The sequence below is a fragment of the Corythoichthys intestinalis genome, chromosome 10, assembly GCF_030265065.1.
Source record: "Corythoichthys intestinalis isolate RoL2023-P3 chromosome 10, ASM3026506v1, whole genome shotgun sequence".
Lineage (NCBI taxonomy): Eukaryota > Metazoa > Chordata > Actinopteri > Syngnathiformes > Syngnathidae > Corythoichthys > Corythoichthys intestinalis.
The window spans coordinates 47,647,221-47,671,478 of NC_080404.1; the positions used below are offsets into that span (position 1 = coordinate 47,647,221).

The 24,258-nt window shown below is 39.6% G+C and overlaps 1 protein-coding gene across 4 annotated transcripts in view; it reads left to right on the plus strand.

The window, feature by feature from the left end:
* slit1a (slit homolog 1a (Drosophila)) overlaps positions 1-24,258 on the plus strand; it is a 274,736-nt gene that overhangs the window by 17,450 nt on the left and 233,028 nt on the right. For all 4 annotated transcript variants that reach the window (XM_057847549.1, XM_057847552.1, XM_057847551.1 and 1 more), the window contains exon 2: positions 20,993-21,064. In XM_057847549.1, the coding sequence (XP_057703532.1) occupies positions 20,993-21,064 (72 nt within the window). The remainder of the gene's footprint in view (positions 1-20,992; positions 21,065-24,258) is intronic.

Here is a 24,258-nt window from a genome sequence, read left to right on the forward strand (position 1 = left end):
ACAAGAAAACAGAGCTTGTGTACAGATAAAGAAATGTCATTTTACTGACTGGTGAAACACAGCACAAGCATAGCACATTGGTAGTTCAAAACATTACCATAAACTGACAATATTTACGGTAATAATATGATTTGACAACTTCTCCAACTTACCAGACAGATATAGTTGACCGACACAGGAAGTGTGTGTGCTTACTTTGAAGCACTTTGAATTGCCTCGTGTTGAATTGTGCTATATAAATAAATTTGCCTTGCCTTGCCTTACGTTTGTTAATGTCGGTGTTGCGGAGCTGCAATAAACGTTGAGTCCATTGAGTTCAAGAAACTAAATTCTGTGCTTTATGAAGAGTGAAAAAAGCAGAATTTAACACAGACGAAATCATTCGGCCGATTAGAGTGAAGTATTACCGAAACAAAATGGTGACGTCACGTACCGTAATGGTCGGCAACGGGTCGCCGCATTTCTTCAACACAACGTGGGCGTGTCAATAAGAAAAAAAAATGGTTTATATATATATATATGTGTATATATATATATATATATATATATATATATATATATATATATATATATATATATATACATATTTCTGTCTCCATCCATGTACCCGTTTATAATGCGCACCATGATTTTACAAGTTGATTTTGGGGAGAAAAAAAGTGCGCGTTATATTCGGGAAATTACGGTATTCAATTGGTTTCAAAAATGGCTCATATGAAAGCTAAGACCCTCCCAAATGATGTTGAATGTACAAAAATATATTTGTTTCACTGAAAAAAGATTTCAGTTAATGAAGACATAAAGGTCAAATTTTGGCAAGACAAAAGTTTTGTCGCCTACAGAAAGTATTTTGAAAATTGAACAAAAAATGTACTTCAAATACAAAAATATGTTACATAAGCGAATTAAGTAGTGGTGCTGTGAGATCCAAATTTCATATTTTGTATGACTTCCATGTGCTTCAGCAAGGATTCATACAATTTATTGATGAAGTCATCAGGAACATCAAAGAAAGCAGTCTTGCATGCCTCCTGGAGTTCATCAACATTCTCGGGTTTCGTCTTCCATGCTTCTTCTTTCATCCTGTTCATGTCTGGTGACTGGGCTGGCCAGTCCTGGAGGATCTTGATCTTCTTTGCCTTGAAGAACTTTGAAGTAGAGATTGAAGTATGCGATGGAGCACCATCGTGCTGCAGAATTTGTCCCTTTTTATGGTTAGGAATGTAAGAGGCAGCTAAGATTTGTTGATATTTCAGACTATTTATGTTGCCTTCCACCCTGCAGATCTCTCGCACAACCCGATACTGGATGTAACCCCAGACCATGATTTTGCCACCACCAAACTTCACTGTTTTGTGGCAAAAGGTGGATTTTTCAGATAATTCTTCTATTGAATTACACCACAGTCGCCGCAAATATTGCAGGAGACCTACTGAAGCCCGTACGGATCCGAGATTCACTCAGAAAACAAATTTGACCTTTGTGTCTTCATTAAATGATAAATATTTTATGGATCTGATCTTCACTAAGAAAACAGTGAAGTTTGGTTCTGGCAAAATCACGGTCTGGGGTTGCATCCAGTATGGGGGTGTGCGAGAGATCTGCAGGTTAGAAGGCAACATAAATAGTCTGAAATATCAACAAATCTTAGCTGCCTCTCACAGTTCTAACCATAAAAAGGGACAAATTCTGCAGCAGGATGGTGCTCCATCGCATACTTCAATCTCTACCTCAAAGTTCCTCAAGGCAAAGAAGATCGAGACCCTCCAGGACTGGCCAGCCCGGTCACCAGACATGAACATCATTGAGCATGTCTGGGGTAGGATGAAAGAGGAAGCATGGAAGACGAAACCCAAGAACGTTGATGAACTCTGGGATGCATGCAAGACTGCTTTCTTTGAAGTTCCTGATGACTTCGTCATTAAATTGTATGAATCCTTGCCGAACCGCATGGATGCAGTTCTTCAAGCTCATGGAAGTCATACAAAATATTACATTTGGATCATACAGCAACACTACTTAATTCACTTATGTTATGTAACAAAATTTTGTATTTGAAGTAATTTTTTTGTGAAATTTTTACACTCCTTATGTAGGCGACAAACTTTTGTCTTGCCAAAATTTGACCTTTATGTCTTCATTAACTTATAAATCTTTTTTCAGTGAAACAAATATATTTTTGTACATTCAACATCATTTGGGAGGGTCTTAGCTTTCATTTCTGAAACCATTTGAATAATTAAAAGTCAGGTTATCAGCAATTGTTTCTACAAAATGGATAAGCGACAAGACTTTTGTCATGGACTGTACATCTTAGGCTTTTTGAATAGTGTTTTAGGTAGGGTGTTGAAGGACAAGTAAAATAAATGTCAGACTTTTTAAATGCATGTGCATTGGATGTGCTTAGTATTTACATATCAGAGATAGCTGTTTCTCTCCTGGGGCTTGACTACGCAGTGCGAGCACTGTAAATAGCATAGAAGGCGGAAAACACATGCTCAGACATAGTCTTCAGCCACTGCACACACACTCATTGACGCAAACACTAAAAATGTACAATTGAGGGCCTGCATGTCTGAAAGCCACATTTTAATTCAAGGGAGAAATCTGACCTCTTAGTGTGTACAGAAGTGTTCCAGTTCGCTTTGAGTGTGTTATTTTGGCCACGCTGGTCTGCTTCCTTTCGCGTCTTCTCCGAATTTAACTCATTGAGGTTATTGTGAGCTGGCATGGTGCTACTTTGTCAAGCTAGTATGTGGGTCGCTTTTATCCAGAATGCAACTAGTCTCTTTTAAGCTGCTAGTGACAACTCCTGTGCGGCTCATCTCATCTTCTCTCCCGTGTGTTTCACTGCTGTCACTCCCATATGCTCCAGAGTCTGCTCACGGCGTCTCAGCATCTATCGTTCATTCAGAAACAGTTGGCTTACATGGTTGACTAGTATTTTCAGTATGTGATTGTAGGTAATGATCCACCACGCTTTGGGCACACCACATTGGATCTTCTGTGCCAGGTTGTAGTCGCAGTGTGGCGTTTGGACAGCAACTGAGCTTTAATCCGCTGGGTTCTGGTTTCCCTGCCAGACCAAACCTGCTCTAGACAAATGGTCTTGTGGTGCTTGCAGCATTGATATAGAATGGCACCACAGCAAAGTGTGCACACAAAGTCACTTCAGTTGAGGCTGGTGTTGATGTGCAGCTTGTTCAACTTTTTGCAGAAGTTGTGATCCAGTAATACACAAATCTCAATTGCATTCTATGTTTAGGTAAATCCATGTGTCAATTTTCTAGGGTGCTTGTCATCACTACATGACACATGGTCTCAGGGGTCGCGTTAACCGAATATTTTCCGTCGTTGACCGTTTTTTTAAAAACGGTGACAGAAAAAACTGAAGTCCATCTGTCATTTTGACAGGTTGCAATTCACACCCCAGACCACAGGGTGGGGAGTGAGCATATTAATTAGCTATTGTCTCTCTTGATGCATGACCAGTGTTGTTAATCTTACTGAAAAAAAGTAATTAATTATAGTTACGAATTACTTCTCCCAAAAAGTAATTGCGTTAGTAACTCAATTACCTGAATGTAAGAGTAATTACCGTAGTTACTTGGCAAAGTAATTGGTGATAATTACTTTTTTTTTTTCCTCAAAAAACAAAAGAAAAAAAATAATAATAATAACATTGGCCACCCTATGTGAAGTTTTTTTGTGAAGGTTTTTGGTACAAATGGCCCGAGCCCAATTCTTTACCCTAATTTACCCTTTACCCTGAATCAACTGTTAAAAGTTGTTAAAATTGCTCCCATTATTGCATTAGTTCCTTCTCTCTACTTTCGACATATGAAAGTTTTAAAACTGTTTCATCATTTAAAGATAGATTCAAGTCAAGATTTTGCCGATTTAGAAGTATTTTAGATAAAAAGTTACTTAGGTTTGCTAGGAAGGTTCTCTCAAAGGCCAAAATAGAGCTACATTTATGAAATTAATAAAACATGTATAATGCTAGCCCAACAGTAAGAAAGTAAAAATAAATTCATAATAATAAACTCAGAATGAACTGAATAAACCTTTTTAAACCTCTCAAAGGCCAAACAGTGCAACTTTCATGATATTATTGTCACATTCTGCTGCTGGTTAGATTGTGTCTTGTTGCTGGGCTGGTCATGGGGGCTTTCCTGACGTCACACCTGAATCCAATGCAGGCTCATCAGCGCAGCATTTAAGCACGAGTGATCTCAAAGGTATTTTGCCTTGCTGATCGCCATTTGACATCTTGCACTATAGTCTTGCTACATTTGCTTGTTACGCCCCTGCATTGGGTTTTTTTCTGTTAGTGTGCTGCTCTCGTTTGTAACCCTATACCCTGTGCAGGCATTTGAGTGTTTTTATTTTGGCTTTTTGGCTCGCTGCCTATCGTCTTAGTTAACCTTCGAGTTTGTTGTATTGAGCTCCGTCGACCTGCTGTCACGGACTCCTTTTGTTATTTCTTCTATCCCGCAATCGCGTGTTATTTTTTGTTTGCAATCATTAAGCCCTTGTACATATCCCCCGCTTGTTGTCTGCTTCGAGTTCCAACCTTGTTTCCGCATTTGCGGACGCTAACAATTATAAATAATAATAATTGACCACAGCATCCCGTCTCTCTATTAGCCTCCTTTTTTCGGGAGGGGGGAGTCCCTTATTTCTATTTCTAAAAGGTGGCAACCCTACTTTGGAAACAGTTCCCAAATTACTGCGGCATTTCTTTCAGTGAAACACAATAAAAGTAAAGTAGACGTAGTGAACTGACCCGAGATTGTTGCTTCGGTCCAGCGACCTTCCTCTGGATACCACTCCTGCTCTTGCAGGCTCAAACTCGTTGTGTTCGTTCACATTTCGTCTTCAAATGTTTTATCAGGTTCGAGGTATTGAAATTGGCCAATTTAACTCCACATCTCGAAACTTTCAGGCCGCAAATCTTGCATGCAGTCACTGATTTTAATCGATGGGATTTCTATTTTGAAATACTTCCTGACCGCCGCCATTACTCCTGGTTTGTGTTTCCTCCATATGAAAAAGCGGCCTTGTCATTGGTTAGGAGTGGCTATTGGCCCGCTCTCATTGGTCTGGAGCAGGCCAATAGCGATAGCTGCTTGATGTTCACGTGTCATCACACAACACAGAGAAAGAGTGTAGTGAGCGCCAGGAGGAAAAAAAAAGGCTGCGGTCAAATGTTATAATATTGGACCGGTAAACGGTATCGGCGCCGTCTTTGTTGGTACTCGCTGATACCGATACCACCATTTCGGGCTGGATCGGCGCCCCCTACCGATACCAGTATCGGTATCGGTGCATCTTTAGTTATTAGCAATTGTTTCTACAAAATGGATAAGCGACAATACTTTTGTCAGGGACTGTACAACGTTGTACACTGATGATTGCTTTACATTGAAGTCCTCACTTTGTTACGCTTTCGGGGAAATACAGTGCCTTGCAAAAGTATTCGGCCCCCTTGAATCTTGCAACTTTTCGCCACATTTCAGGCTTCAAACATAGAGATATGAAATTTAATTTTTTTGTCAAGAATCAACAACAAGTGGGACACAATCGTGAAGTGGAACAACATTTATTGGATAATTTAAACTTTTTTAACAAATAAAAAACTGAAAAGTGGGGCGTGCAATATTATTCGGCCCCTTTACTTTCAGTGCAGCAAACTCACTCCAGAAGTTCAGTGAGGATCTCTGAATGATCCAATGTTGTCCTAAATGACCGATGATGATAAATAGAATCCACCTGTGTGTAATCAAGTCTCCGTATAAATGCACCTGCTCTGTGATAGTCTCAGGGTTCTGTTTAAAGTGCAGAGAGCATTATGAAAACCAAGGAACACACCAGGCAGGTCCGAGATACTGTTGTGGAGAAGTTTAAAGACGGATTTGGATACAAAAAGATTTCCCAAGCTTTAAACATCTCAAGGAGCACTGTGCAAGCCATCATATTGAAATGGAAGGAGCATCAGACCACTGCAAATCTACCAAGACCCGGCCGTCCTTCCAAACTTTCTTCTCAAACAAGGAGTAAACTGATCAGAGATGCAGCCAAGAGGCCCATGATCACTCTGGATGAACTGCAGAGATCTACAGCTGAGGTGGGAGAGTCTGTCCATAGGACAACAATCAGTCGTGCACTGCACAAATCTGGCCTTTATGGAAGAGTGGCAAGAAGAAAGCCATTTCTCAAAGATATCCATAAAAAGTCTCGTTTAAAGTTTGCCACAAAGCCACCTGGGAGACACACCAAACATGTGGAAGAAGGTGCTCTGGTCAGATGAAACCAAAATTGAACTTTTTGGCCACAATGCAAAACGATATGTTTGGCGTAAAAGCAACACAGCTCATCACCCTGAACACACCATCCCCACTGTCAAACATGGTGGTGGCAGCATCATGGTTTGGGCCTGCTTTTCTTCAGCAGGGACAGGGAAGATGGTTAAAATTGACGGGAAGATGGATGCAGCCAATTACAGGAACATTCTGGAAGAAAACCTGTTGGTATCTGCACAAGACCTGAGACTGGGATGGAGATTTATCTTCCAACAGGACAATGATCCAAAACATAAAGCCAAATCTACAATGTAATGGTTCAAAAATAAACGTATCCAGGTGTTAGAATGGCCAAGTCAAAGTCCAGACCTGAATCCAATCGAGAATCTGTGGAAAGAGCTGAAGACTGCTGTTCACAAACACTCCCCATCCAACCTCACTGAGCTTGAGCTGTTTTGCGAGGAAGAATGGGCAAGAATTTCAGTCTCTCGATGTGCAAAACTGATAGAAACATACCCCAAGCAACTTGCAGCTGTAATTGGAGCAAAAGGTGGCGCTACAAAGTATTAACGCAAGGGGGCCGAATAATATTGCACGCCCCACTTTTCAGTTTTTTATTTGTTAAAAAAGTTTAAATGATCCAATAAATTTTGTTCCACTTCACGACTGTGTCCCACTTGTTGTTTATTCTTGACAAAAAATTAAAATTTTATATCTTTATGTTTGAAGCCTGAAATGTGGCGAAAGGTTGCAAGGTTCAAGGGGGCCGAATACTTTTGCAAGGCACTGTATGTAAATGCGTATGTTAGAATAATACTATAAGGTAGTTCATGCTTAAACTGAAATCAATATTAAATAAAAATTCAAGTTTTAACTTTACAAATGCTTTTCAAATGTATCTTCTCACTAAGCGACAACATGACCAGCGCTCTTCTCTCAAAGACTCTTAATTCTTTTAGGCAAGTCATATCAGTGGAATTACAGCTCGGATAAAGGGACGTTCATAAAACTTTATGTGAAGTTATAAAAATGTTCTATAGCTCGACACTGATTTATGTTTTTGCCTCAGTCCCTTACCTTTTCGGCAGGTCTGGACACTCCACTGCACTCGTTTGGTTGAGTTCTGTTGTATTTCTGCATAAATGCCTAATGTCAGTGAAAAGCTCAACACCTAACAGTAGTTAGTCATGTAATCATGATGGAGCTTGCTTCCCAGCCAGTTCATAAAGCTGAATCGGATTCCTTGCGCCTTTTTTTATATTACATGACAGAATTTGTGCTTTTGTGATTTCCATTGACACAGTTTATTTATATGGCCACTTTGTGTGTTTGAGCCATATTGATGTTTGTGTCTGTGTGTGTATATTAGCCGCTGTGTTTGCTTAATCTCCCTCCGGTCTCCATTTCAAGTAATGTTACTCAATTCATCTCATACTGTGTCCCAGCCTGCTGAGAGACTCCATGCAGCTGGTGGAAATAAACTGGAGTTTTTCAGTGTTAGTGCAGCAGTCAGTCAGTACCCATTCGAGTTATAAAGATTTGAGAAAATGACATGCCGGTTTGGATTATTTTCACACAACCAGCGCGTCATTTTGACTAATGACATCTGAAAACCTTGTACCTATAATTAAGTCTGTCGATGTATCATGAGGTATGATAGCGATTAAATGTTCTGTCCGGTGTTTGATAGTGTTTCTAAGAAAACCTAGGTGATAATTTACAATTTTAGTGAGTCGACTGAAGTTAACTTGTACTAATGCACCCAAACCGAATCGACTGATGCACTGATTACTGTACATGGGCAGCCATATTAGTTGCAATGCTACAAATCCACTGCCTGTCCAGGAACTACGTCAGTGCTGGGAATTACAGATAGACTGTAATTAGTGTTTCAGGACAGATTATTAGTACCGTCATTTCTGGATTATAAGGCGCACCTGACTATAAGCCGCCACCCACCAAATTTGACATGAAAACGGCATTTGTTCATAGATAAGCCGCACTGGACTATAAGCCGCAACTGTCCTCATTGTATTATATGATATTTACACCAAAAGATATTAACTGGTAACACTTCATTTGACAATGGCATAATAAGACTGTCATGAGACCAAATGAACCACAATTAAGCTTTGAACCAATTGGGTGCAAAGCCTTATTGTTTCTAAAAGCTTCATTTGGCCATCACTGCTCCTTTGGGGGAGACAGTCAACCTCTGCTGCCACCTGTTTTCAACACTGTTGTCATCCAACATTCCTCCTAGCATGCATTGCGGTGTAAATAACAATCATGTTCTGTGCTAATTATTTCTTCAGTTACTGTTCCAGTTGTTTCATTAATTGCTAGTTATGGTATTTGGTAACATTTTCTTGGATAGTGGTGCCATAATACTGTCATATGACAGTCATAATTATTACATGAAAATGTCATAAGCATTAATGAATGCTTATAATAGAGGTCGGTTAGTGTCATCCAGCAAATTATCTCACTTTTGAATGGCCGTAAAAGATCTGAGCTGGACATAAATGGAGTTAGTGAAATAAAATGCCACATGACACACATTGACATCTGTCATAAGCATTCAGTAATGCCAATGCCCAAGTGTCATGTCATTATTATGATGTTCTTATGACAGTCTTATGACGCCGCTGTCAAATAAAGTGTTACCTATTAACCCAGGCATGTCCAAAGTCCGGCCCGGGGGCCAAATGCGGCCCGTGGTCAAATTTCATCCGGCCCCAGCCTCTGTCATAAAATCAATAACGTCTGGCCCACACACAAACTTAATAAATTGGTCAACAGTACTGCTACCAGCATATGAAGTAGCTTACACACTAAATGTTGCTCCTCAGTTACCCACTAAAAGGCAGCAGCATGCTAAGCAACATTACCCCTTGTGACCCTTCCAATTTTCTAACATGGCGACATCCAACAAAAAAAGTTGACTGCGACGGCCGACGCTTCAAGGATAGGTGGAAATGGGACTATTTCTTCACTAAAATACGCAACTATGTCCGCCTCATTTGCAAAGAGACAGTCGCTGTTTTTAAATATATATAATAATATGAGGCGATATTACCAAACAAAACAAGCTGACAAGAATGACAAGAATACTAGGAAGATACAAAGCGAGAAAGTGAAGCAACTTGAAGCTAGTTTAACTTCACAGCAGCAGTATTTCGCAAGTCGAAAGAGAACGCCACAAAGGCTAGTTGTGAGATTGTTGAAATTACTCATTTTAAAAAAATAATAAAGCAAATGTGACACACAGAATGGCTTGCTAAAATTTGTTTAAATGTATTGTTCTACGTAAAGGACGTCAGCCAAGGTCGGCCCCCCACATTTTTACTACACCAAATCTGGCCCCCTTTGCAAAAAGTTTGGACACCTCTGTAATTAACCCCAAAAAATCAACAAATAAGCCGCACTGGACTATAAGCCGCAGGATTCAAAATGAGGGAAAAAAGTAACGGCTTATAGCCCGAAAATTAGGGTAGTTAGAGGGGCCGATGACTGAATTTTGGAGCCGATATACATTTACAGTAAAAGTGTAAAAATTGGCGTAAAAAATTCAATAATGCAAGCACTGAACTTCATTGAAATGCCTAAAGCATGTTTATTGAATCACATAAATAAAAAATACCGTATTGGCCCGAATATAAGATGGCCCTAATTATAAGACGACCCTCTCTTTTTCAAGACTCAAGTTTGAAAAAAAGACTTTTTGAACACCAAATTAAATTTTATACAGAAAATAATTACAGTACATCTGAAACAAATGATTGTAACAATATATTTGAGAGAAAAAGCATGTTATTTTGCCTCATTCAAATCTTAATATCTGAAAATTTAAATATGCAAACTAAAGTGCAATCACGTTCGTAAATGAATGGCCTCTGGTTTTTGAAATGTAAACAAACCAATCTATTGTGATAAAACAACAAAATTGCAATAACTGCATTAACCATCAAAGTGAAGTCTAACTAACTGTAGTCTTGAAACAAATCTGAATAAGGAAAAACATTGCAATAAAATAATTCAAACTGTTTAAACGAGAGTAGCTGAGATCTGTCATGACAGAACATCGCTTCAATGATATCTGGTGCCATCCAGCGTCGTGAATGGGGAGAGTAGCTGAGATCTGTCATGACAGAACATCGCTTCAATGATATCTGGTGCCATCTAGCGCCGTGAATGGGTATAATGTCTAGACCGCGAATATAAGACAACCCCTTCTTTTTCAGTCTTATTTCAATGCAAAAAACACCGTCTTATATTCGGGCCAATACGGTAATGGCTCCTAAAATGCCTGAATTTCCTAGACTCATAAACATCTCTCATAAAGTTGAATCAAAAGTTTAATAAATAGGTCTCTGGAAAAAAAAAAGTGTTGTTCCAAAAAAAAAAAAAAAGTTTTAAACATGTTACTGTCCCACCATGCCGCCTTCATAATGTGAATTGTTTTTAAACAAAAATAACGTAGAAAAATGCTTGTCTTTATTAAATGCTTCATTAAGTGAGTCCAGTCAAATCAGCTCACTACTGAGATCAGCAGTGCATACACAGACACAATGCGTTGCTACAGCACACTCGTGTTTAACAAGCTAAACGATGATTGACACATTGAAGGTAGCGCTGCCAAGCTTCTCTGGCAAGATCAAAGCTTCAACGCTTGTCAATCATCGTTAACTTTAACAAGCAAAACTCTCACTACACTGCTGACCAAGAAAAGCAGCAGGAGGGAGAGTGAGGCCGCACGAGCATGAAGCAGAAAAACATAAATATATTTTTTTCAATTAAAAACCCAATCCTTTTCACCTGATTCTGATCCTTTGAAAAATGGCGCGATCCCTAGTCCTTATCCCTAGCTTTAAAAGGACTTTTTCATGTCGGCCGGTCGGATTAAATAGAAAGGCTCATACCAATAAACGTCAAATTTCCAAATATCGGCCGGCCAATATATCGGTCTATATCTACTGAGAATCTTGACACCAGTTTCCAGAGACTGAGCGGGCAGAAGTGGAAATCCTTCGCTGCATGAACAGGGAATTATACCTAATAATTTTCTGCCACGAGAGTAATACCGCAGTACTGTAATACGAAAACCAGCACCACAAGTCCAAACCACAAAGCATCTGTCTGTGAAACAAGAGAAGGCGCGCTTGCTGTCGTGCCAACAGCTAGTTCTTAAATTCCTTTTACAGTTATACTAATGGCTAATTTTTATAGTATTCTCACTTAATACAAGCAAAACAATGAGCTCCTGCTGTGTAGAAATCCGGCATTCCTATTAACTCATAGATGGATAACGAGTACTCTTTGAATATGTGCTACTTTACATCAAACCAAGTGATGTCAATTATAGTTATAAGAATGGCACATTGAGGTTGGAAGGCTTCCTTTGTATCACATTCATCAAAAGTCATTAGTAATCAATTTAAGATATCAGGCAAGTGATAATGTAGGATGGATATTGTTGAATATACTGTAACTGTTTTTGAAGGGATCCACAGATAGAAAGACTTGCAGTTCTTAAAAGACAAACGTTATTATGAGTTATAATAATTTATATCAAAATTCCTCGATGTTTTTATACAACTTGTAAAATTTGTTTAATTACCCTAATTTTCGGACTATAAGCCGCTTTTTTCCCTCATTTTGAATCCTGCGGCTTATAGTCCAGTGGGGCTTATTTGATGATTTATTTGGGTTAATAGGTAACACTTTGTTTGACAGCGGCATCATAAGACTGTCTTAAGAACGTCATAATTATGAAATGACACGACACTATCATGGGCATTACTATTCTATTCTATTATTATGACAGATGTCAAAATGTGTCATGTTGCATATTATGTCACTAACTCAAATTATGTCCAGCTCAGATCTTTTACATCCATTCAAAAGTGAGATAATTTGCTGGATGACACTAACCGACATCTATTATAAGCATTCAGTAATGCCTATGACAGTGTCATGTAATTATGACAGTATTATGACACCACTATCCAAGAAAATTTTACCAAATACCATAACTAGAAATTAATGAAACAACTAAAACAGTAACTGAAGAAATAATTAGCACAGGACATGAATTTTGATTGTTTTGACATCCGTAGCGCCGCAATGCATGCTAGGAGGAATGTTGGATGACAACAGTGTTGACAGCAGGTGGCAGCAGAGGTTAACTGTCTCCCCCAAAGGAGCTGTGATGGCCAAATGAGGATTTTTAAAACAATAAGGCTTTGCACCAAATTGGTTTAAAGCTTAATGGTTGTTCATTTGGTTTCATGACAGTCTTATGATGCCATTGTCAAATAAAGTGTTACCAGTTAATATCTTTTGGTGTAAATATCCCATAATACAATGAGGACAACTGCGGCTTATAGTCCAGTGCGGCTTATCTATGAACAAATGTCGTTTTCGTGTCAAATTTGGTGGCTGGTGGCTTATAGTCAGGTGCGCCTTATAGTCCAGAAATTACGGTAGTAGGTTGACATTGCTGTTGACGTCTCAGGGTGGTGATGTTACTGGGTTATGCTGCCGGGTTTCCAGAGTATGACTAGCGACATAAAAATGTCATCTGTTCAACCCTTTCAATTTGAACATTATTGAGCATTATTGCACTGTCGATATTTCACAAAGCGAGAAGCAAAAGCAAAATGAACAGGAAAGACGGGATGAGATGAGAGGAGAGTTGGAAAATCAGAAATAGTCATATTATAAATAAGGGTGGTTTAAATACGCTACGACTAATGTGGTCAACAGGTTAATAAACTGCTTTAAAACTACCACAAGACAACACAATGCTTAAAAGTATGAGAGGGAAACTCATGCAAAAAGCATTTTGAGGCAATGAAAAGGTAATAAAGACTCAATAACGACACAAATAGTAAGTATGCGCCGCTTTTAACCGATGTGCACGTGTGTTAGATGTCTTGCCGCGTAGAAGGAATTGCAGAACACCGGTAGTGTTCATCTAGTGACAGTGACAAACTACATCATCACCCCGAGCGTCCATTGCACGCATAAAACTTGGTGCCCTCCGTAGGTCAAAACATGTACTAAATAGTATAGATTTTTATATCAATGGCAATATTTTATGTGTTTCTAATAACATGTTCTGGTAAAAGAGAACAATTATGGCTTATTAGACCCTACAAGTCTTTAAGTCTGAGGTTCCCTTTAAGACATTTGCTCCCAACAAAACAGTTTCTAGCCTTTTTTACCGTCAAGTCTTTCAAAAATTGAAAGATCTTTTAACGTGTTTGTCATGTATACAGACCAGTTCAGTCTTACATCCGTCATGTCTTTCACTCGGGCTTCCACTAACTTCTGGTAATCACAGAAATATGCATACTGAAATCATAGACATCCGCGGTAAAGATGGTTTGTTCCGAAATTTTGGAACAAGTGCACGTCGGTCCGATGGTAAATCCACATAAACCACCCCTCTTGTTCAGAATAAAATCTTGATCTGAATGGGCTTAATCGGGTCAGAATATTCCGAATGGGGTGGCGTGTCACCCCTGGGTGAGGGTTCTGTCCTGTCTAGGTGTATTGTCGTGTCTCTTCCTTTTTTATTTTGAAGCTTCACCTTCCTGTTTCCACCACTTACTTCCTGATGCCTCACCTGTCTCTGATTGTGATTACTTATTGTTACCACCTGTGCCTTATTCTTCATGTGCTTAAATTGTTTGTCACTCCCTAGTCTCGTGTCAAAGTGTCTGCCCTTCGTTGCCACTACAGCCCGAATCCATACCCACAGATATTCTACGTTGTAAGTCTGTTAATAGTGTTCCATCACAGTTTGTTGTTATTTAGTGCCTAGTCCTTTGTTATACTGACCTACTCCAGTGCATTTTGCCTGGCTTCCTTGTTTCTGGTTTGTATCATTTTGTTTCATAGCCCGTTATTTCCTCCTTCTGAAGCGCCCTCAGTTTGTTCCTGCCATTGACCATTTACGTTATTAAAATAACTGAATTCTGCATCTAAGTCTTGTCTAGACATGTGCCGATTACCGGGTTCAAGGTATACTGTGGTATGAAAACGGCAGGGAGAGATCCTACGCTTGCAGCTGCAAGGCTCAACCCTCCCCCCACGGGTTGTTGCTCAGTGTCAGTGAGTCAGCTGTGCTTCACAACAGCTGAAGGAGGTGAACCTCCTGAACTTTTTCCCCCATCGAAGAAAACAAAATCGTTGGTACGGGAATACTTCGGCCGCGACTTAGAAGAGGAGGTCCAACCGACATGTAAAACATATTTGCGGAGGGTGGCTGCCGAGGAGGCAATACCTCCAATATGATTCGCATTTATACAAAATTAGAGGTCGATCATGATCACTATCATGAACGTTTCCCACCAGCAATGAGAGATAAGTCCAGTGTGTTTAGTGTGTCTAGCGGCGGTAAAAAATGTGGGGGTTTTTCTCTTCTAGCAACTGTCTGTGTTGAGAAGGAGAGTGTGTGTAAAATGTAAATATGATACGAGTCATACACAAGTGCTTTTTATTGAAAATAATTCAATTATTTTTGTTTTGATGGTAATGATGTTGAGTTGTGGCAGTGGGTTTAGGCTCACCTAAAGGACTGCATTTATTTTGATTTAGAATATATATATATATATATTTATTTTTTATTTTAACTTCTCATTATACTTATGTTCTAAAATCATGTTCAGTGGATTTTTTTTTAACCCAGATATCTCAAACTAACACATTTTAGAGCTATAATAGCGATACTGTGAAACCGTGATATTTTGGCTTATGGTTGTCATCCAGTCAGAATCTCATCCTGCCACATGCCTAGTCACGTGACAGTGTGTACATGAAGCATTTTTATACTGCCCAGGATTTTGATCTGAATAAATGTGTCCGTGTAAACGTAGCTCCTGAAAATGTCTCACTCCATGTACAACAAAGGCAGCTTTATTTGTGGTCCTTTGCTGAATTGGCTCAAATGATTGCAGTAGTTAGTTACAGCAATGAGTGGAGTGGAAATACAAGCAACTAGTGCTGCAACGATTAATTAATTAACTCAAGTATTCGATTAGAAAAAAATATTCAAATTTAATTTTGCTGCTTCTAGTATTCGTTTGATTAAAGTGACGTTGTAATGGTTTATTTTGAAAATGTTTGCATTTAGTTTTATTGATTTTGGTGGATACACTGCCTTCTAGTCTGGCTCAATTCACATGGCTGAATCCAGGTGCTCCCTGTTAAGACCAACATAAGCTAAATTTTGTTTGAGCTAATGTTTTTTTTTTTTTTTTTTTGATGAATTCGCAATTTAGTTTGTCGGTACATTTAGCCTATTTTTGAGGGAATATGTGTCTGAACTAGGGTTGTTCCGATCATGTTTTCTTTGCTCCCGATCCGATCCCAATCGTTTTAGTTTGAGTATCTGCCGATCCTGATATTTCCCGATCCGATTGCTTTTTGTTGCTCCCGATTCAATTTCAATCATTCCCGATAATTTTTCCCGATCATATACATTTTGGCAATGCATTAAGAAAAAAATGAATAAAACTCGGATGAACATATACATTCAACATACAGTACATAAGTACTGCATTTGTTTATTATGACAATAAATCCTCAAGATGGCATTTACATTATTAACGTTCTTTCTGTGAGAGGGATCCACGGATAGAAAGACTTGTAATTCTTAAGGGATAAATGTGACTTTGTAAATTGTGACTAAATATTGCCATCTACTGTATTTGTTGAGCTTTCAATAAATGATACTGTAGTCATTTAACTGTTCTGCCCAAATGCATGATGGGAAGTGTAACCAGGACTGTGCGTAGTGGTACCAATTGATATATCTTCTCTGCGTTGGGAAATAACATAGGGTGTTAAGAAAAAGATCAATTACTACCTTTCTTCCCCACATTGCTTCCCACGATATTTCTAATCGTAGGGAGAGGGATTGTAAGGCTTTAGCCAATTTAAAAAAGGCTCCAAAGGCTGCCAAAATTCATTCTACTCATTATACGCTGCCTTTTAGCTCTATATATAGGTAAAACGGCGCCATTACAGATTGAACGCAACAATTCGTGAGTGGGTCGTGCAGCGCATGCGTTAAATATTTTAACGTGATAAATTTTAAAAACAATTAATTACCGCCGTTAACGGGATGAATTTGATAACCCTACCTTAAGCCTAAACTAAAGACTTAAGGATGAGTGTAACATAATATGTCTGTAACATTAAATACAATTAGAAAACGATTTAATTAAAAAAATATATATATATTAAAAAAAGGCATGTCCGATATTTTTTTGCCGATTCAGATACTTTGAAAATGATGTGATCGGAACCGATCGATCGGCATATCGATCGGGACATCTGTAGTCTGATCCATTTGTTAAGCGCATTGTAAAAAAGTTAGCATTTCATAGCATTTAAACTAGCGGACTTTTGCGATGTCCGTTAGCCAATTGTTCTTTTGTTGTACATATTATACCGTTTGAGGCTCAGCTCAGGTAATTTAATTTTTCATGTTCCTTATCCGATTACTCGATTATTCGAACTAATGGTTTATCGATTAATCGACTACTAAAATAATCGATAGCTGCAGCCCTACAAGCAACAGCAAACATATGAGAGAGTTGAGCAAAAACTGAATCAGCTTTTGACAAAACCCTCCTGCTACCTCTCAACGTCTCCCTTAGAGTGTCCCCTCCCGTTCCTCCGAGCCTTCGATCCCTTTTTTTGTCCTTTGGGGGTCATCTGGAGTGACCACCCAGGAAATAAGACATTGAACGTTCCCTCTTGTGTGCAGGTTGACATGTGTGCAAGCACCTATCTACGCAAGCACCTGTAATGAACACCACATGTGCACGAATCATAGTGGAGGCTAATGAAGGCCGATCTATTATTTATTTCCCGCAGTCCTGTCGCTTGGCCTGTCAAAGCACCTGTGTACACACACACACGCACACGCACACACCATCTGTCTATAATGACCATTCCTTTTAGTACTGCATAGCGCTACAGTCCCACGAGTGGTCATTAGACGAGTGAGGGAAAGAAACCCTTGCTTTCTCTGTAGATTTGGAACACGTTTTTGGGCCGTACTCAGGGACGAAGAGTTGAGCTGGCGGGTCAGGGCTGGGTGGACCAATAATGTTTAGCGATTGCAGTAGCACAAAAACAATCTGAGTATTTTCTTCCCCAGATGCTATGTGAATATTAAGGTTAAACGACACTTTCTTGGTTCAGCAACACTGCTTGTGAGTTATGGTCAGCATATCTCGCCGACCACCCCAAATTTTACAGTGCACCATCTCACTCTTTTTGACGGTCAGTGCTCGACAGGCCCTCTGCTCCCGTTATATCCACAACACTTAGCTTTTTGGCCTTGCGGCCTTTCCCAATTCCCCTCCGCTGGCTCCCACTAATCCCTGACAATGGTGGAAAGACATGGCCAAGAAGGGGTGCGGTTGTCGGTGTAAGTTGGCAGTTCCGAGAAGAGGAAGACAGCTCAAATATCTTACACTCATGTTGCACTTCCAGAATAGAGCAGAGGAGAAGCAATGCCAACTTCCTCAAAAACCCTGCATTTACCAGAATTTAGAAGGATTATGCACTGTGCAGTACGTTTCAATGTTATCAAAACAATACTTTGAAACTCTGCCCCAATACAGTGAAAGCTGCAAGGTCAAACACAATGGGGACGCTGATTGTCCTTCAATTTGTTCAGATTTGGAACAACTAAAATAAATTACAAATTATACATTCCAGTGTGTCATGCCTTTAGTTAAATTGTATCAGGTTTGTGCCCTAGTTTGTCTTGTCATGTGATATCCATTGATTTCACTTGTTTTGGCCTGCTCCATGTGTATTGACCAATCTGCTGCTTCTTGTGTCACCCACCTGTGTCTCGTTGTATTGTTACCCCATGTATGTACTTTGTATATTATCTTGTTGGGTCATTATCTATCCGAGCGTCTTTTCCATTCCTGCGTCAAAGCCCTTGTGTTCCCTATCTTCCACCCAGTACGTTTTTGATACCCAGTCTTTTGTTCTCCTTGATTTTGGTTTGTACTTTGCTTTTTTGGACTTTTGTTTATCATTAAAACCATTCTGAGTTCACCTCCACCTTGCCTCACCTCCCCGTTTCCCTGCTTTTGGGTCCACTTCGCGCCCACGTGCTGACAGAATGACCCAACAAAAACAGACAGCACATGGGGAACTTAAATACAGACATAAGGTAACTAGAAAATGAGGCACAGTTAGGTGACACAAGAGGCAGCGGATTGGTCAACACACAAGCAGCAGGCCATAACTGGTGAAATCAATGGATAATAACATGTCAAGACACACTAGGGCACAAACCTAATACAACTTAACTCAAGGCATGACACAGTGAGAATTTGTCCAAAACTATCTTAAGCAAGATAGGCCCGTTTAATGATGAAACGTAAAATAAATTCATTTTAAAACAATAATTACGAGTGATAGCTGGCATGGTGTGTTGTGTGTGTTGACGTCTAGTACCAAATGTTTACATGATGACTGTTCTACCAAAATGTTTCACTTGTAGAACATTTTTTTCCAAAAAGATGGAATTTGTTGTGCACAACCCATTTACCGTACACACCTGACTACGTGCCGCACCCACTAGGTTTTTTGTTCATAATTTATATAAGCAACACTGGAATATACAGTGGGGCAAATAAGTATTTCATCAACCACCAACTTTGCAAGTTCTTCTACTTGAAAAGATTAGAGAGGCCTGTAATTGTCAACATGGGTAAACCGCAACCATGCGAGACAGAATGTGGAAAAAAAAACAGAAAATCACATTGTTTGATTTTTAAAGAATTTATTTCCAAATTAGAGTGGAAAATAAGTATTTGGTCACCTACAAACAAGCAAGATTTCTGGCTGTCAGAGAGGTCTAACTTCTTCTAACAAGGTCTAACGAGGCTTCACTCGTTACATGTATTAATAGCACCTGTTTAAATTCATTATCGGTATAAAAGACAGCTGTCCACAAACTCAGTCAGTCACACTCCAAACTCCACTATGGCCAAGAGCAAAGAGCTGACGAAGGACACCAGGGACAAAATTGTAGACCTGTACCAGGCTGGGAAGACTGAATCTGCAATAGGTAAAACGCTTGGTGTAAAGAAATCAACTGTGGGAGCAATTATTAGAAAATGGAAGACATACAAGACCACTGATAATCCCCCTTGATCTGGGGCTCCATGCAAGATCTCACCCGGCGGCGTCAAAACGATAACAAGAACGGTGAGCAAAAATCCCAGAACCACATGGGGGAGACGTAGTGAATGACCTACAGAGAGCTGGGACCACAGTAACAAAGGCTACTATCAGTAACAAAATGCGCCACCAGGGACTCAAATCCTGCACTGCCAGACGTGTCCGCCTGCTGAAGAAAGTACACGTCCAGGCCCGTCTGCGGTTCCCTAGAGAGCATTTGGATGATCCAGAAGAGGACTGGGAGAATGTGTTATGGTCAGATGAACCCGAAATAGAACTTTTTAGGAGAAACACAGGTTCTCGTGTTTGGAGGAGAAAGAACACTGAATTGCATCCGAAGAACACCATACCCACTGAAGCATGGGGGTGGAAACATCATGCTTTGGGGCTGTTTTTTTCTGCAAAGCGACCAGGACGACTGATCTGTGTAAAGGAAAGAATGAATGGGGCCATGTATCGAGAGATTTTGAGTTAAAATCTCCTTCCATCAGCAAGGGCATTGAAGATGAGACGTGGCTGGGTTTTTCAGCATGACAATGATCCCAAACACACAGCCAGGGCAACAAAGGAGTGGCTTCATATGAAGCATTTCAAGGCCCTGAAGTGGCCTAGCCAGTCTCCAAATCTCAACCCCATAAAAAAATCTGCGGAGGGAGTTGAAAGTCTGTGTTGCCCAACGACAGCCCCAAATCATCACTGCTCTAGAGGAGATCTGCATGGAGGAATGGGCCAAAATACCAGCAATAGTGTGTGAAAAGATTGTGAAGAGTTACAGAAAACGTTTGGCCTCCGAGGCCAACAAAGGGTACATAACAAACTTTTGCTATTAACCAAATACTTATTTTCCACCATGATTTGGAAATAAATTCTTTAAAAATCGAACAATGTGATTTTCTGTTTTTTTTTTTTTCCACATTCTGTCTCTCATGGTTGAGGTTTACCCATGTTGACAATTACAGGCCTCCTCTAATATTTTCAAGTGGGAGACCTTGCACAATTAGTGATTGACTAATTATTGACTACATGCTCTACTGTATGCTGCAGGTTTCCACATAGTAGTGTGGGATATTTACAAAAAAATGACATGCTGCTCAATATCTTGTAAAAATCCTTAGACTAATCCACTGGATTATAAACTGCAGAGTTCAAAGTGAGTGAAAAAAATTGTGGTTTATTGTCAAAAAATCACCGGTATTTCGCTGGAGAAATACTCCATTGACTATAGTACTTTTTCTCGGTACTTTTTCCTCAATATTTTTGTTTTAATGTTGCCGTAAACCCAATCTAGAAATGCACCGGTATGACTCTTTCTGCAGTGGCTGTTCCATACTGTATACTCTTAAATATTGTGCGTGCAAATGTTTATTTTTTTTTGCAATGCTCGAAATATACAAGATAGCGCAGTGGAAAATAAAGATGAAATATTAATGCTTATTTCTGTGTTCTCTTCTTTGCAGGGAGCTGAACGGTAACAATCTCACACGCATCACCAAGACTGACTTCGCTGGTCTCAAATACATCCGAGTTCTGTAAGTTTTATGTCCCGGCTCTACCTAGAACTGGACACGCACACACACTTGCTATAGTCCTGCACCCCCCCCCCCCCTTTTTTTTTTTCCCTTCATTTTACATGCATATGGCAGAAAACACTCAGGTGACTTGAAGTTCCGCTCTGAGACCCCCAATTTAGACACATTTTAAAATTGTCCTATATACAGTGCTCTCCATAATTATTGGCACCCCTGAAAAATATGTGTTTTTTAGCTTCTAATATATTTTTTTAATTATTCAAATAATATGGGACCTTAATGGAAAAAAAGAGAAAAATCCAACCTTCAATACAAGTGCATTCAATCAGTGGGGAAAAAATCCCACATAAAGAAAAATTATTTGACATCAAATAATGTGTGTCAAAATTATTAGCACCCCTGGTGTTAATACTTTGTACAACTTTTGCCAACAAAACAAGGTCTGGGGACTGAGATGGCCATGGGAGGAGCTTGATTTTGTGTCTGGTGAACCATTTCTGTGTAGATTTGGCCATATGTTTACGGTTATTGTCTTGCTGAAAGACCCAGCGACGACCCATCTTCAGCTTTCGGGCAGAGGGCAACAGATTTTGATTTAAAATGTCATGGTATTTCAAAGCATTCATGATGCCATGCACCCTGACAAGGTTCCCAGGGCCTTTGGAAGCGAAACAGCCCCACAGCATCACTGACCCACCCCCATACTTCACAGTGGGTATGAGGTGCTTTTCAGCATGCGCATCTCGTGGCACGCCAGACCCACTTAGAGTGTTTGTTGCCAAAAAGCTCAATCTTGGTCTCACAGAAAAATACACATGGTCCCAGGCTTCAACTGGGACCGTGTACTTTGGTCAGATTTTTTTTTTTTTTTTAACTAAATATTAGACATCAATTAATAATTCTAAGCTAAGCTTGGGCGTACTGCACAACTGTATTTTAATGTTGGTTATTATAGTGTACTTAGAGAGCCACTGCTACATATAAAGGTGCCAATATGAGAATTATTTTTCTTCTTTCACATCACTATGTCATGAATGGAATCATCCCCTGCTTGCAATCATAATCCCACTGCCCATTAAGCATCCGTGCTGAAACAAGAAGTACCCATCAAACTGATGCAAACATTTACGTTGTTATCCTTATTAGTGTGCATAGTCCCTCTTAAAACAAAATCAATTAAATGAATTGAGCAATACCTGGAGGGAGGTTATAATTTTTGCTGATTTGACAAAAAAGAAAAAAATAATGGCACCCAAAGACTTGCAAAGCAGCATGTTTCATTCTGAATGTAACTAATAATGTCTGCAAACACACAATTGCACAGACTAGTCACAAAGCTCACATTAGCATAAGTCCACTGAAGTGGGTTTATGGGGATCTACTCCACAGTACATTAGGCAACCAAGTGACTGTATCAAGTGATGTAATGGACTTCTCTCTCACTGGGCACTGTCTGGTGTTGTAGCATCACTTATCGTGCCCTCGACACACATTTAGACTTGTCCTATGTCTAACACATCAAGAAGTAATGTGTACATGTGTACCGCTCCTAAATGGGCACAATTAACACGCTCGGTTCAGGCGCAGGACTTAATGAGTTATAAAATTAAACAGCTCTTGTAACGTCAGGCGTTAAATTTGGTCCATAAACTGATTGTATAAACACACTACAGAAGGGGAAGCTGTGTGGACATTTAACATGTTTCAAGTGTAACACGAGCTGCGCAGAATCCTTTATACTCCCGCGGAGGCCTATTTTCATGCCTCATCGTTAGCCCCCTGCCACATCATCTCTCCTGCCTTGTTTCATGTTTCTTTTCTGAGCCATGGTCACACTGCTACTTGCTCCCTCATCTGCACTCGTATGCCATGTGCACATTAAAATGGAACATGTATAACATGCCCCTTATCTGGGCACGTCTTTGATTTTCTTGATTATCTCGGTTTTGTTTTTGAAGTCTGCAAATAGGTGTTCTGATTAGGGCTGTCAAAGTTATCGCGTTAGCGGGCGGTAATTAATTTTGTCAATTAATCACGTTAAAATATTTGATTCATTTAACGCACATGCCCCGCTCAAACAGATTAAAATGACAGCACAAGGAGACAGACAACCATTCACGCACACACTCATACCTACGGACAATTCAGAGTGTTCAATCAGCCTACCATGCATGTTTTTGGGATGTGGGAGGAAACCGGAGTTCCCAGAGGATACCCACGCAGGCACAGGGAGAACATGCAAACTCCACGCAGGAAGGCCGAAGCCCGGGTTTGAACCCTTGATCTCAGAACTGTGAGGCAGACGTGCTAACCACTCAGCCACCGTGCCATAAATACATAATAAAAAAATTAAAAAAATAAAATAAAATAAAATGACAGCACAGTGTCATGTCCACTTGTTACTTGTGTTTTTTGGTGTTTTGTCGCCCTCTGTTGGCGCTTGGGTCCGACTGATTTTATGGGTTTCAGCACCATGAGTGAGCATTGTGTAATTAACGACATCAACAATGGCGAGCTACTAGTTTATTTTTTGATTGAAAATTTTATTAAAACGAAAACATTAAGAGGGGGTTTTAATATAAAATTTCTATCACTTGTACTAACATTTTTCTTTTAAGAACTACAAGTCTTTCTATCCATGGATCGCTTTAAGAGAATGTTGATTTATTGTTATAATAAACAAATACAGTACTTAAGTACCGTATGTTGAATGTATATATCCGTCTTGTGCCTTATCTTTCCATTCCAACAATAATTTACAGAAAAATATGGCATATTTTATAGATGGTTTGAATTGCGATTAATTACGATTAATTAATTTTTAAGCTGTAATTAACTCGATTAAAAAAATTTTAATCGTTTGACAGCCATGGTTCTGATATGTTGATGAATGTCTCCTTCATGTACTGACCATCTGTGAACGGTTTCCACGCTTTATTGACTTCCTGAGTTGCAACAAAACATGCAGCAGTAGTGGAGTTTGGCGATGCAATCCACTTCTTAAATCTGCGTATATTTGCGCTCCTCTAAGTTCTTCAGAAGTACCGTATTGGCCCGAATATAAGACAGTGTTTTTTGCATTGAAATAAGCCTGAAAAAGAGGGGGTCGTCTTATATTTGCGGTCTAAACATTATAACCATTCACGATGCTAGATGGCGCCAGATATCATTGAAGCGCTGTTCTGTCATGACAG